The sequence below is a fragment of the Bombyx mandarina genome, chromosome 23, assembly GCF_030267445.1.
Source record: "Bombyx mandarina strain Sakado chromosome 23, ASM3026744v2".
Taxonomy (NCBI): Eukaryota; Metazoa; Arthropoda; class Insecta; order Lepidoptera; family Bombycidae; genus Bombyx; species Bombyx mandarina.
In genome coordinates, this window is record NC_143229.1 from 20,282,195 (window position 1) to 20,296,977 (window position 14,783).

Below are 14,783 nucleotides of genomic sequence, written 5' to 3' on the forward strand. Positions count from 1 at the left end.
ATCTGCGTGCCGCTACTCACATTTAGACAAGAGCTCTAAGGTCTCAATTTTACAGTACAACGGCTGCCTCGAGTGTGGAAGGATATACAGGAAGGGGTAGACATAAGAAGACAAGGATGGATTGCGTGAAAGACGATATGTGTGAGAGGGGAGTGAGCGAAGAAATGGTATATGATAGAGGAGTATGGAAGCAGAAAACATGTTGCGCCAACCCCGGGTGACTGGGAGAAGGGCAGGAGAATGATGGTGATGATGAAAGCGTGCATTGGAAACGTACTCATTTCTGCTTTTTTTTATTGCTTAGATGGGTGGACGAGCTCACAGCCCTCCTGGTGTTGAGTGGTTACTGGAGCCCATAGACATCTACAACGTAAATGCGCCACCCACCTTGAGATATAAGTTCTAAGGTCTCAGTATGGTTACAACAGCTGCCCCGGCCTTCAAACCGAAACGCATTACTAGTTCACGGCAAAATATAGTCAGGGTGGTGGTACCTACCCGTGCGGACTCTCAAGAGGTTCTACCGCCAGTAAATATTCGCTGTATCGACGTTATCTTAACAAACGGTAACAACCACAACCATGGAAATTCGTTCCGCAAAAGCATTCGTCACAAGAACCCACCCAACACAGTACTGCAGTAGTGCAGTGCAAAATAAAAACAACAATTAAAATGTGTTTTAACGGAACATAATAATTTAAAATAAGCACTTAAACAGCAAATTGAACTAAAAAATAATTTCATATTTTTTTGTCCTTTTAATCCTGTAGGGTATTAAGACAGTTAGCGTGGTGTGGACATGTGATGCGTAGAGAGAAGATGCATGTGACTAGGAGATGTATGGACATGGTAATACAAGGTAGGGGGGGAAGACGTCGATCGAAGAAGACATGGATGGAGTGCGTGAATGACGATATGAGAGAGAGAGAGAGAGAGAGAGAGAGAGAGAGAGAGAGAGAGAGAGAGGAGTGATGGAAGAGATTGGAAGAGAAAAATTAGTTGTGCCAACCTCACCTAGTGGGATAAGGCGAAGAAAAGAGATGGTATTAAGACGATGTTATAAAATTATTGTATCGTTTCGGTTCTTAAAGTCGGTGAAAATGACATTCAAAGATTTCCTTATGTACTAACATACCTAATGAAAGCGCGCTAATATCGAATTCGTTATTTTTTATTAGTGTGTTATGTGCTTTCTTCAAAGGTATATATCGGCATTCCGTGTACTTCTATGCTAGAAGCAGTTAATCATTTATATGGTGGAACATTCTTTATACGCTGGTTTGAATCTCGGAATGCTGCCATCCATTTGCCGTGAAGCAGTAATGCGTTTCGGTTTGAAGGGCGGGGCAGCCGTTGCAACTATACTTGAGACCTTAGAACTTATATCTCAAGGTGGGTGGCACATTTACGTTGTAGATGTCTATGGGCTCCGGTAACCCCTTAACACGAGGTGGGCTGTGAGCTCGTCCACCCATTTAAGCAATAAAAAATAATAATCTAAAAGCTTAATCAACTCAAACAGACCGAAGTAGCGGGCAGCCTTAACAATAATATTGCCTTAGTTTGCGACTGTTGATGTCGGATATCTTTACGTGTCCTTCAATTAAGTTTCTCAACGCATAGTGAATCAGCAGTGAGGTGAGATTGCGCATAACGATTGGTCAATGTAACTTTGTTGCGCACTCCGCGTTTTAAATAACCGGTCCAGAGAAAGGCTTGTCTTTCAAGATCCATAGTTAATTGTGGAAAAATTTGTTTGAAACTCTAGTAAAGTGGTAAGCCCTAGTAAGCCCTAAAGTGCCCTATTTTAACAAACGTACTCAGTGTTCCTGGTCGTCCCAATCGGGGACTGGCACCAGGACACGCCTCCTGCCGTCCACCTTTAACCATCTGAGTTTGGCATAAACTGCAATACGAGCCGACGTGCAATACCATTAGACAATATGGAAAAGGGCATCATCTGCGGTGGGCATTGGCTTGGCTGTGCCCCTGGCGTTTTTAAGTCGTCGTGGCCTAAAGGATAAGACATCCGGTGCATTCCTATGTAGCGATGGACCGGTGTTCGAATCCCGCTGGCGGGTACCAATTTTTCTAATGAAATACATACATACTTAACAAATGTTCACAATTGACTTCCACGGTGAAGGAATAACATCGTATAATAAAAATCAAAGCCGCAAAATTATAATTTGCGTAATCACTGGTGGTAGGACCTCTTGCGAGTCCGCGCGGGTAGGTGCCACCACCCCGCCTATTTCTGCCGTGAAGCAGTAATGCGTTTCGGTTTGAAGGATGGGGTAGCCGTTGTAACTATACTACCTTAGAACTTACATCTCAAGGTGGGTGGCGCATTTACATTGTAGATGTCTATGGGCTCCAGTAACCACTTAACACCAGGTGGGCTGTGAGCTCGTCCAACCATCTAAGCAATAAAAAAAAAATAACGACAGTGAACGACGGTAACCACTCACCATCATGCCAATTATATGCTCGTCTGCATACATAGGCTATAAAAACAAAATCTGCAAGTCTAAGTCCAAAGATTGGACATAAATCATGGAAAATATTCCACTAATTGAGGAATCTTTGTCGTCCGTGGTTGGTATCGTATCAATCCTGGGAGTGTGCTGATGAAATGACGCAGCGAAAATAATAAAATAGGTATTAATATTACTTTCAAAATCTTTTCTGACTATTATTGTATGAGAGTGGAAGGCTCTCGAATTTCAAATTAAATGAAGTGATTTAGTTTTCTAGCTTTTCCATCCTTAGGAGCGATGAATGATATCTTCATAATTTAAGATACTATAATAGAACACAGAATCTAGTGTCGGCAGTAGTTAGTAGTCATAACAATTAGGCCACGGACGGGTCTGGTCGTGATGCATCGCACTGAGAGCCCATGTCGGTACCGGCGATCTCTGACTAATGGCTAGCCGTTATAAAGCTACACACAAAACTGACCAGTATAGAAATCTGTCGCATTTGTGTCATTGACCGTTTGTGATGGTGACCACACACCGTGACCGTGCGGTGACCGTTCGACAATCACCGTTTCGCAGTTGAATTATTTTTTTGTGTAATCAATTAATCATTGTGCTCGTTATTTTACGAAGTAGATTAGCGGTATTTATTTCAACGACGCTTAGGAATAATTCTATAGTTTCCTATTGTACTGCTGAATCTTCTGAATTCCCTCAGACAATCATTCAGACATCCTCATGTATTTTGGCATTTGTCTAATTCCTATTTCCCTCATTATCTTATCATTACATATCCCTCATTATCCCTCATCAACCCTATCCTCCACTCTTGCTACCTGAGGCACCATTAAGATATTATAACTCAAGCCGCAAATTACCATCTTCTTCTCCTTCTTTCTAGCGTTTTCCTGGTCTAATACCAGGGTTCGCTTTCCTACCTAAACTCTTCCACTTTGCCCGGTAGATTACCACCAGTCAGCCGATTTCTGAAGTGAAACTATAAGGTGTTTCTAAGTTCTCCACAATAAGTACTCCAGCAAAGGACGTTTTCATATCAACGTTGGCCGATGTGTCACGACTCATTGACGTAACACACCAATTAAAATATCTGAGACATCGCTGACTCAGAGGCGTAGCTACTGCTCGTAAATGAGTCAGGTTTGACTCAAACAACAGTAAGGGCATTATGGTTTTTACAAGGACGCAAAAACGGTAACACTGAAAATGAAAACAAGTTGTATGTGGGAAAGTAGTTACTGGTGGTAGGACGTTTTGTGAGTCCGCGCGGGTAGGTACCACCTCCCTGCTTATTTCTGCCGTGAAGCAGTAATGCGTTTCGGCTTGAAGGGTGCGGCAGCCGTTGTAAAAACGGAGGCCTAAGAACTCAAATCTCAAGGTAGGTGGCGGCATTTACGTTGTAGATGTCTATGGGCTCCGGTAACCACTTAACACTAGGTGGGCCGTGAGCTCGTCCACCCACCTAAGCAATAAAATAAAATAAAATAAAAAAGTATATCTTTTTTCAAGCTATTTTTATGGGCTCTGTAAGCAGACACGAATCTCTCTTTCAATTGGACTCTCCAGCCCAGAGATCGCGACACAGCACTGCTGCGGTCTTTGGTGAAATATTCTCATTAAGCCTTGTTACAAAGAATATACATATATCGCAGCAAAATACAGTAAGGAAAGGTCTTTTCGATTTCAAGGTACGACGCAGTAAGACATATCGCAGAAGCCGCACTGACGTTACTGGTTCTAGGTAAAACTGGTTTGTATGCTTCAAATCCATTTAACACGCGATGTGACACGATTTTACTTCCCTTCCTCTATTCCCTTTTTTGGCTGCGAGGCGTGGATTCTGTTTCGAAGGGTGAGGACTTGGAACTCATGTCTCAAAGCGGTACCTACTGTGATGAATATGGGCCTCTGATAGCCCCTGATAGACCACTCCATTACTGAAAACTTCGAATATCCGTTCTATCATGTGTCAAACGGCATAATTCTGGCGACTCCAGCTCCCTCTAGCCTCCCCGTCTCCGATAACAAACAATAATACGTAGCTTTCGAAATGAAAAGCAACAAGGGAATCCATGAAGCTCGAAAGCTGTAAATAACGAATTATGTACGGCCAGAGCTTAAAATAGAATTAGTTTACTGAACTGGTTCAACCTTTGTTTATGTTTGGAAATAGCAGTCAGGGTCAATGAAGAATAGCAGACACCTTTTTACTGTATTTATACATGCGCCGCTCCTTCCGACCCTAATTACGGAGTTAAACATGGAAGCCGTATTGGATTGTTTATAAGTTTGCGTTCTTTTTTTTTATTGCTTATATCGGTGGACGAGCTCACAGCCTACCTGATGTTAAGTGGTTACTGGAGCCCATAGACATCTATAACGTAAATGCGCCACCCATCTTGAGATATAAGCTCCAAGGTCTCAAGTATAGTTACAACCGCTGCCCTGCCCATCAAATCGAAACGCATTACTGCTTCACGCCAGAAATAGGCAGGGTGGTGGTACCAACCCGTGCGGACTCACAAGAGGTCCTACCACCAGTAATTACGCAAATTATAAATTTTCGGGTTTGATTTTTATTACACGATGTTATTATACCTTCACCGTGGAAGTCAATCGTGAACATTTGTTAAGTACATATTAGAAAAATTGGCACCTGCCTGCGAGATTCGAACACCGCTGCATCGCTAGATACGATTGCACCGGACGTCTTATCCTTTAGGCCACGACGACTTGCGCTTCAAGTAGTATTTGAAGTCATATGTAGATCCTTTGAGTGAAGGTCTTCCTGGTGTCAAGCGGTTGCAGGATCGTCAGTGTCGTCATCTTGAGACTTGAGGTCGCAGTCTCGATCATAACGGTTCTCTCTCGCGCTTATTAAACACCATCGTCGTAGAAATACCTAGGCTGGTGGTACCAACCCGTGAGGGCTTCGGAAATGACGTGATTTTATAATTTTTATTACACGATCTTATTCTTTCATCGTAAAACTTATTCGTGAATATGAGTTAGTACGTATTTTCTTAGTAAAAAGATAGTCTCCTGCGGGATTCGAACACCGGTACTGTCGCATCGCTTGATAAGAATACACCGGCCGTCCTATCGCTTAGGGCACAACGACTACCAAACATACATATGTATATGCTTCTATAAGATCCTTCATTTTTATGCAAAGAAATATCTGTCTTTTGGTCCATAAAAATGTCGTGTGAATGTTTTATGTACATAATTAAGTTTTCTTTATATACCTATATAACCATTTGATATGGCGAATCATTAACCGTTTTTTTTTATTTGTTAAAATTCATGAGTATGGGGCAATGCTACAAATTCACAGCATTGAGCTCTGTGTAAAGTCACACAATTTCACGCACAGTACTATCGTAAGCTATTAATTTAACTAAGATACAGCTAAAGGTCGCGTTGCCAATAGCCGTGAATAAAATGATAAAAAATTAAATACGTCGATGGCATTGACTCATTTATATCATCAATACCACGCCTCGTGCTGGAGCTAACACTTTCTTAGCTTCACAAATAGAATGTTGGTTTATACAATTATATCGCTTCTCTTAAATATTTAGAAAGAAAAACTTTCTTATTTATATTACAGAAAACGCAATTAAGTATGTTATTGTTCATTCACTGTGGAATGTTTGATATCATTATAAAACCAACATTTAATGCCCTTAATCTCTTTTTAAATGAATACTTTAAACAGTATTATTATACAATGCAAAACTTAACTATTCTCTTCACTGAATGACAGGTGAGTGATTCTAAGAAAAATATATTTTATAACTAAAAAAGTTTTAAAGGTTTTAAATACTAAAGGTTTTTCATTACATATTTATCAAAAACTTTTGAGATTTACATTTCTTTGTACTGCGGCTCATCAGTCGCTACAAGATACAGTCTCATTAAAGCTCACGACAACAATATCCTACTGGTATAGCATAGATACGTCTTTAAAAAACTTCTAAAATACTGCGCTTATTCGACCACTATTTAGCCGGGTATCCACAAGAGGCAAACTTGGGTCGGGCAGCCTCGACTTGAAGCAAACATCCCGAACTGCGGCTGTTTGCTCTGAGGCAAGCAAGTTGGCGTCCAAAATGCTGGGAATCCTCAACAGAGCGAAGCGGTACTTCACACCTGGACAAAGGCTTTTGCTTTACAAAGCGTCGGGCCGGCCTCGCGTGGAGTACTGCTCCCACCTCTGGGCTAGGGCTCCCAAATACCAGCTAGTTCCATTTGACTCCATACAGAAAAGAGCCGTTCGGATTGTCCTGAGTTTGCCTCTAGTGGATACCTGGCCTTTGAGACACAGACCGAACGGTGAATCAAAGATATTCAATAACTATCTTTTAATAACCTAATCGGACTTAAGCCGTTCAACAATCCGACTTGTTGATATTAAAATAACACATTTATCTGTTTAAGCGACTCGCTCTGTAAGCTGTCTGTACACAGTTTTTAAGAAAGGCAAGTTACGTTTATGGGTTTGATCGTTCATTGTGACATCATAGATCCCGAGCGGTAGTCATTAGTACTGTGGACTCATTTATTAGAGTTAAAATGCCCGTGTATTTCTTGAATACCCCACCACTGAACTGAGCTGCTATTTAGACATGATCCACTGCGATGACCACAAGAAACGACAGAGAACTGAAGCTCTGGTCACCCGTGAAAAGGTATTCAGTTTTAGGTTCCGCAACAAACTAAATCAGATTATAATATCGAGGGTTGAAAGGATATTTGATTTAAGGGACATTTCGTTAATCGGCGTTAATTCTTTGTAATTAAACGTCCGTTTTATTTAGCATTAGCAACAACTGTTCGACGTTTTTAATTGATTCAAATAGCAAATATTTTTTCTCTTATGATATTTTAACCAAATTTTAAACACTAAATGGCTCTGCTGTAAAGTTTAAAAATTTCGCTTAAACCAAATAAATAGCCTTTCGCCCCTCGATGAGTCGTAAGAATTTAGATTCCCGCTTCCCTCGCCACAAAGCGGAAATAAACAGCGGCGAGGTAGCCAGAAACCGACAGAAATGACAGCCGAGGAAAAATCTACTTAAATTAAAGACACGCATACTAACAGCGCCGGTTAAAATTGAGGTAATATTCATTTCTTACCTGACACAAAGGCGATCACGAGCAAACCGAAAAGGGCGGTAATAGCGGCCATTTTGTATAACCACGGACACTGTTACTGACTAACTACACGATCGGGCATCACTCAATGTGCCCACGGAACGAAACTGAACTGTCTCACGCACGGGTCGCTTCTGAAACAAAAAAAAACTTTCATTTAGAGAATATATCGGCTTTATTATAATTACATTAAGGACAACCTTCAAGTTAATGTTTTATCTCTCGTTAAATGGTTACCAGGTGTCGGGCATTAATGATATCGGCGACCTTAAATATCTATAGTGAAACTAAAGTTGAATTTCAGATTCAAACCTTTATGAGTTTGTCATCGTTTCTGAAGCCAGGGTCTACAAGGTTGAGTTATTATAATAAACAAAGTATAAATTAATCCTCCGACTTATTCAGTCGTGCTCCTCATGGCTTAGCATCGTGACCACCTGAAGTATGATTTACGTCTTCGGGATGTTGTTATCTCGTCCTGTCTTCGGCTACTCTAAGAGCATCTTAGACGGTCCTATCGGGGGTGTTACCAATCTGATTACACCAGTCAATTAAACCAAATTTGCAATACAATATATATTTCAGAACAATGTTAAGACTTATTTCATTTCCCTAGAGGCCCAGTGCAGAACTATATATTTACAATAATTGCTTAATGTCAAAAGATATTTAAAAATAAGAACATTCTTAAATTTCGTTACACATAAATAACTGTTACGGTATTTTTTCAAATGGTCTGATGTACATACTTTCGCTGCAGCATAGTACCCCAAGGCGTTTCGGTAAAGATAATTGGCCTTAATAAGACAATTGTAATACTTTTAGGTTAATCTCCGGTTAGTAAAGAATTTTATTGATTAAGCGACAGTCCTAACTCCCTAATTCCTGATCGCTAATTATTGTTAATTCTTAAGTGATAATGATATTTAATTTTGTCTGCCTTGCGTGACGTTACGAATATATGCGAACTACGGTCGGTACGAAAATTACTAGTGTTTATTTATTATTATTATTATTATGAAATTCATTTATTTCAGATAATATTAATCCATATTAATGTTAGTAACAGTGATTTCTTAAAAATATTTTGGTAAGGACATAGTAACAAAAGAAAAGAACAACATACATAGTTTACCATTACGAGCCAATTTTGTAAACCTCTCTACAATGATTGAGAAAAGGTCCAATCTCGAATATATCCTTTGTGGAACTTCGGCAGAGTGTTCACTGATTATGACAAAAGACAACGCGAATTTTACCAAAAATTATGAATCCAGTGATAGCAGTGGACGAAGGAGGGAAGATCTTCCACCGAGCAAGTAATATTGCTCGGTAGACTGACGGTCCTTTGCTGAACAGGTCTTGTGCTTCGAGTCTGCCTAATATCTTGTGTTCCGTGAAGGCTACCACCACAGCAGTTTTGAAGGTAAATTGTTGGCCCCAATAGTTCGGAACTTGTGGACATGCGAACTTATCTTGACAATGTCGTTAGAGATATTCAGGAATCTGTCAAAGATATTTTTTTATGACTGAAGGATTACTGGTAGCCCGGAGGCCTTTTCAGTTTCATCAGGACAGGTGGGCGAGCAAAGGCTCAGCCAGGAGTGGTGGGATTAGCTAACATTTGCCCGAGCGCCTCCGAAGGAGACCTAACAACTCAAGAGCATCTGCTTCGCTGAATCTACTATGGGATCGGAATCGCGACCCGCTGAGAAGATCCGACGAGAAACTCAGCGGGCTGATGCATGGGTTAGCCAAACATCTGCAGTTCTATGACGGCCGCCGTCACAAAACTTTTTTACATGTCGTTAGTCGGAACCGTACGACACTAAATGTCACTTATGACATTTGGTAGAAGAAATCTCGCTCAGCTGACATACTTGTTGTCGAAGCTTCCTACTTAACATGTCGAGGGGTGAAAGGCGGTTTAAGCGACATTTCGCTGAGCACGCGACATTTATCTTTGTAATGAAAGGTCCTTTTTATTTGGTATTAGCATCAACGATTGATTGTTTTTAATTGAACTTCAACTAAGTTTACCTCATTTTAATAGCTGAAGAAGTTTTTTTGTTATGATATTTTTTTCCAAATTTTAAACTTTAAATGGCTATCATGTAAAGTTGCAAAAATATCACTTAAACCAAATATCCTGCCACCTGTCGATATGTATGTATGTAGTAGCTTTCTACACGGAGAAGCTTAATGTTTGTAAGCTTATTAAAACATTTTTCGTTCTAATTTGTATAATTTGATAAAGGCAATGTGTTAGAGTTAAGAATATCTTGTTATGGTGAGTCCCGGGCTATTTATGGTTACGTCCAAGCGGATGCGTCTGTGCCCTGTACCGTCAGCACAAAAAGAAACGAGACATCAAATAAATATAACGTACTTTGAAGGTACGTTATAAAATTAATTTATTGTTATATTTTTTTATTGCTTAGGTGGACGAGTTCACAGCCCACCTGGTGTTAAGTGGTTACTGGAGCCCATAGATATCTACAACGTAAATGCGCCACCCACCTTGAGATACAAGTTCTAAGGTCTCACTATAGTTATAACGGTTGTCCCACCCTTCAAACCGAAACGCATTACTGCTTCACGGCAGAAATAGACGAGGCGGAACCTACCCGTGCGGACTCACAAGAGGTCCTACCACCAGTAATTACGCAAATTATAATTGTGCGGGTTTGATTTTCATTGCACGATGTTATTCCTTCACTGTGCAAGTCAATCGTAAGCATTTGTCAAGTACGTATTTCATTACAAAAATTGGTACCCGCTTGCGGAATTCGAACACCGTTGCATCGCTCGATACGAATGCGTCGGACGTCTTATCCTTTAAGCTACGACGACTTTCACATATAAATTTTTGTTTCCTTGTTCTCGCGAGGCATTTTAATATTTACCTATGCTGATAGCATTGAGAGATTATGCCAACTTAGGCAAGCTCAAGGGGTTCAAGCCTGTCAAAATTCCCACACTAGCCTTAGCAAAGAGCAGTGCCTCGCGGAATCGACCATCAGATCAGAATCGCGACCCACGTAGAAGATCTTGCGGCTTGGGTCTGCCCCTGGCATTGCTGAAGTCCATGGGCGACGGTAACCACTCACCATCAGGTGGGCCGTATGCTCGTCTGCCTACAAGGGCAATAAAAATAAAAATAAAAACCAGCGAGAACAGCAAGGTGAAGATGTAAATCTACTGTTATGAATTTCACTCTTACTGTCATTACATTATTCGCGACGTTTTAATTACAAGTTTCGTGGTCACAGCGGACTGAAGTGCAGTTGAGTCTAATGCCCGTATCTTTAGACGTTTCGTAAAATACTCCTCCACTCTTAACTCATCCGATGATGCTCGAGAATTCCCTCCAAACTTACTCGAGTTTGGTATTTTTAGTCGACCATTACAATGTCCTCAACTGTCCTCGAGTGAGGTAATAATGATGAAAACTTGATCAAGCTAGCATCAAACCTATAGAGTTCTGTAGTCTATGGTCATTGTTTAATGTCAAAGTCAAGCTGCCGCTGTCTGTTTGACACTAGATGAACTTGTTGATGTTTTGGTTGCTGAGTTATTCGTAAATATGTGTGCGTGCGGTAAATCTGAAAGAGTATTATTTATTTTCTAACCTATTATTATTTTAGATTTCGGATCCGGCTTTGTATTTTTATTCGCCGCTTTTGTGTGATTTTGGTTGCATCGTGTTGTTGAAGTGCTTTTCCACAACCACCAGTTTATTATAATATAAATAAAACTTATAATCGCATTGACTTTATTTATCAGGTAGTAAGCAAAATATGTCTCTTATGTAGGTAAATAAAATAAAGAGTTTCAAATGTCTAACCTCGAACTATTTACTTTAATAATAAATATTATCAAACTTAAATTATCAAAATATGCGGGAATCATGCACAGATCCAGGCCATTGCACAACAATATCATATATGAGTCGACTATTATCAAAGCCGGCAATCTGACTTTTGAACAATGATTGGTAAATCAGAAAAACGAATTATTGACTTTGTATTCCATTGGCAGTCACAAAACTCTTCGGAACGACATCTTAGATAAATAACAGGTTAACTATTAACCTTTATTTAATGCAGGTTTTGAACCGTATTCTTTGAAGGAGACGATTATATTCAAATCAATCTGTATTGACATATCAAAAAAAATTTTTTGTCCAAATTCACAGATTGCCACCTTTGATAATAGACGACTCATATTTCCATTTGCGGTCCACATACTATTTGGACATTGATAGAAAACCAGCCTCGAGGAACGTGACTTGACAGTTTGCTTACTTCACTCCGGTTAGGAAATTTTTCCAAGGGCGTTTGAGTGGAGTTTATTTTTACGACTAATCATACCAAAACGCGCGTTGGAGGTTGAGTCGAGTCGAGTTAAGCTCGTGTAAACGACTAAAGATACGGGGGTAAGTCTACAACGTGCCATAAGAAGGGACTTTTCTGACTTAGCTACTCTTCTCGTACCTTAGTAAGTGGAGATACGTTCCGCGAAGGTTTTAATTGGTGCCACCGCATGTATACCACTAGATACGTTATGCTGCCTATTTCTCCGGCGGGAGTTATGAATTCTCAATAAATTGTTTTTTTTAACTCAAGCCCGGATTCACATAAGCGACGATCTATCTGTGATGCCTAAATAATTCTACTAAATAAACCATCCCGAATATTCATAAGACACGAAGATGTTGTTTTTATTACAAGATTATTGTGATTTCCTTTTCTGTCCGTACATTGCTTTAGGCGTGTGAACCCCGGTAGCACAGACACGCAAACAGACAAACAAAACGTCACACTATAAATAAACACACGCACGTCACTGTTTTTGTATGCTCACGCTGTGCGCCTTAGTTTTTAGGTGTAGACAGGATAATGTATTTTTTTTAAACCCGGCGAGGCATGTCCGCGACCAGCAAAAAGTATTTGAAGCTGTAGGATCGTGGCGCTAGGGAATTCCTGGCATTCTGCAGACTGAATTCTGAGAAAATTCCTCCACTATCCAAGAACTAGACGTCAATTAGCGTCCATCAACGCGGTAGTTGGGCATTGACCTTTAAATACACAGGTTTCTTGGGAAATTTCTCGCCGGGTCTACTCCGTGGATCCCTACTCTGGTCAGCTGCTAGTCTCAGTATTGCTATTGCAAAGGGAGGCGATAGCAAGTTCTTTCAGACGGAGCCCTGCGAGCTAGCCCAACATTCAACATGATTCTATCGAACTACTCGTAAGCTAGCATAGCATATATTACTGGTAGTAGAACATCTTGTGAGTCCGCAGGGGTAGGTACCTACCACCGCCCTGCCTATTTCTGCCGTTAAGCAGTAATGCGTTTCGGTTTGAAGGGCGGGGCAGCCGTTGTACTGTTAAAACTAAGATCTTACTGCTCACATCTCGAGGTGGTTGGCGGCTTTTACGTTATAGATGCCTATGGGCTCCGGTTACCACTTAGCCCCCGGGTGGGCTGTGAGCTCGTCCACACATCTAAGCTACAAAAAATAATAGTTTTAAAAAACTAATAAAACACGCTTTTATAGAAAATCCAACTGAAAAATAGTTAATAAATTTGAATTAAAAATAGTCTTAGAAAAAAATATTTGATGGTAAAAAAGCATGGGGTGCTTTTCAGGATATTATCAAAATAATCCTTCTACTCATATCTGTATATTTATAACTACTGATACCATGCACCCCACGCTTTTTTTACCTTAAAATAATTTTTTCTTACATAATTTTTAATTCAAATTTATTTTCTATTTTTAGTTGGATTTTCTTTAAAAGGGTATTTTGTTAGTTTTTTTAAACTACTATTTATTTTTAATTTTTTAGTTGATTTTAAATTTTGTCAATTTTTTAAAATATTTTATTGTCATTGGTCCTTCATAAGTATACCAAATTTCGAGTTAATCCGACGTTTTGACCAGGGTCAAAATCATGTTCAAAGATTCCGTGACATACTAACATACATACGTCTGAAGCTAATAAAAGCGTATTAAAAAATGTTACATTTGGGATGAGGTGTCAAATCTGGTGTATTACTTGAACCGTTTAAAATCCCTTCGTAGCTTCTCCACTTAAACGTCAGATGTCCAGACATGATTCGGATTGCAGAACTGTCGATACGTCAGACTCGTCTTATTTTCTCCAGCAGACTCTCCAGATCCTGCCTAAGCGATACCATTAAATCAGAAAGTATGACTTTTGTTTGTCCTTGTTTGTCCTGTGCCGAATTTCGCTAATGAAAGAAGAAAGAACAAAAAAGTTGAATAGTATACGGAATAACCAAACATAAAACTAAGCTAAGGACCTTCATACCAATTTACTGATGGATCCACATTTACGTTGTTGCTATCAATGGGCTCCGATAACCACTTAACAATAAGCGGACAGTAAGCTTGTCTGCCCAGGAGGACCAATAAAAAATCTTTAAATAAGTCTCCTTAATGAAAAAGTTTATTTGAGCAGACATTTTTTTAATGTCCCTCATTATAATGTCATTAGCGACATCGGAAGTGTGGTATGAACGGGCGGGGTGAACAAACCCTCAATCAATGGCTCCCTGGAAACGGGAGTACAACAATGACGTCACAACATGGCCGACAACCCTCACAACCACTGGGTTTTTACGAGCTACCATGACAATCCTTATTGTCCTTTTGTCTACTAATGATCACCTGACGTTCAATCGAAGCACTGACAGTAAGGCTGAGTTGTCAGTTTTGGCCATAGACCAATCATGTATTAGCTAGTATGGTTAATAGCACTTGAGCAAGGTTCACATAGAAGTCGAAGTCCAAAATAAATCCTGTCCCAGCCTTCAAAATGGAAAGCACGACGGCTTTACGACAGAAATCTAAAGCATGACGACTAATGGTTTGCTTGGAGGTATCAACATTAGCATGATACTTCAATGAGATCTTCCACAGCCCGAGAGGAATTGCTCGGTAGACCGACAGGCAAATTTTATTGTTCGGAATTTGTATATTGCAAACATATATTAGAAATATTCTTATCATGCTTCTGCCAAATACCTTCTGTTCTATGATAGCTAGAATAATTAGATAATAAAACTAGTTTAGCTATCCCATTCCTCCTG

General features: G+C 39.9%; 1 protein-coding gene across 14 annotated transcripts in view; it reads right to left on the bottom strand.

Annotated features, from left to right (window-relative positions):
- Nucleotides 1–14,783, bottom strand: part of Fas3 (fasciclin 3) — an 87,274-nt gene that overhangs the window by 57,219 nt on the left and 15,272 nt on the right. For all 14 annotated transcript variants that reach the window (XM_089737458.1, XM_089737456.1, XM_028178150.2 and 11 more), the window contains exon 2: nucleotides 7,644–7,795. In XM_089737458.1, the coding sequence (XP_089593584.1) occupies nucleotides 7,644–7,695 (52 nt within the window). In that variant the 5' untranslated portion in view covers nucleotides 7,696–7,795. The remainder of the gene's footprint in view (nucleotides 1–7,643; nucleotides 7,796–14,783) is intronic.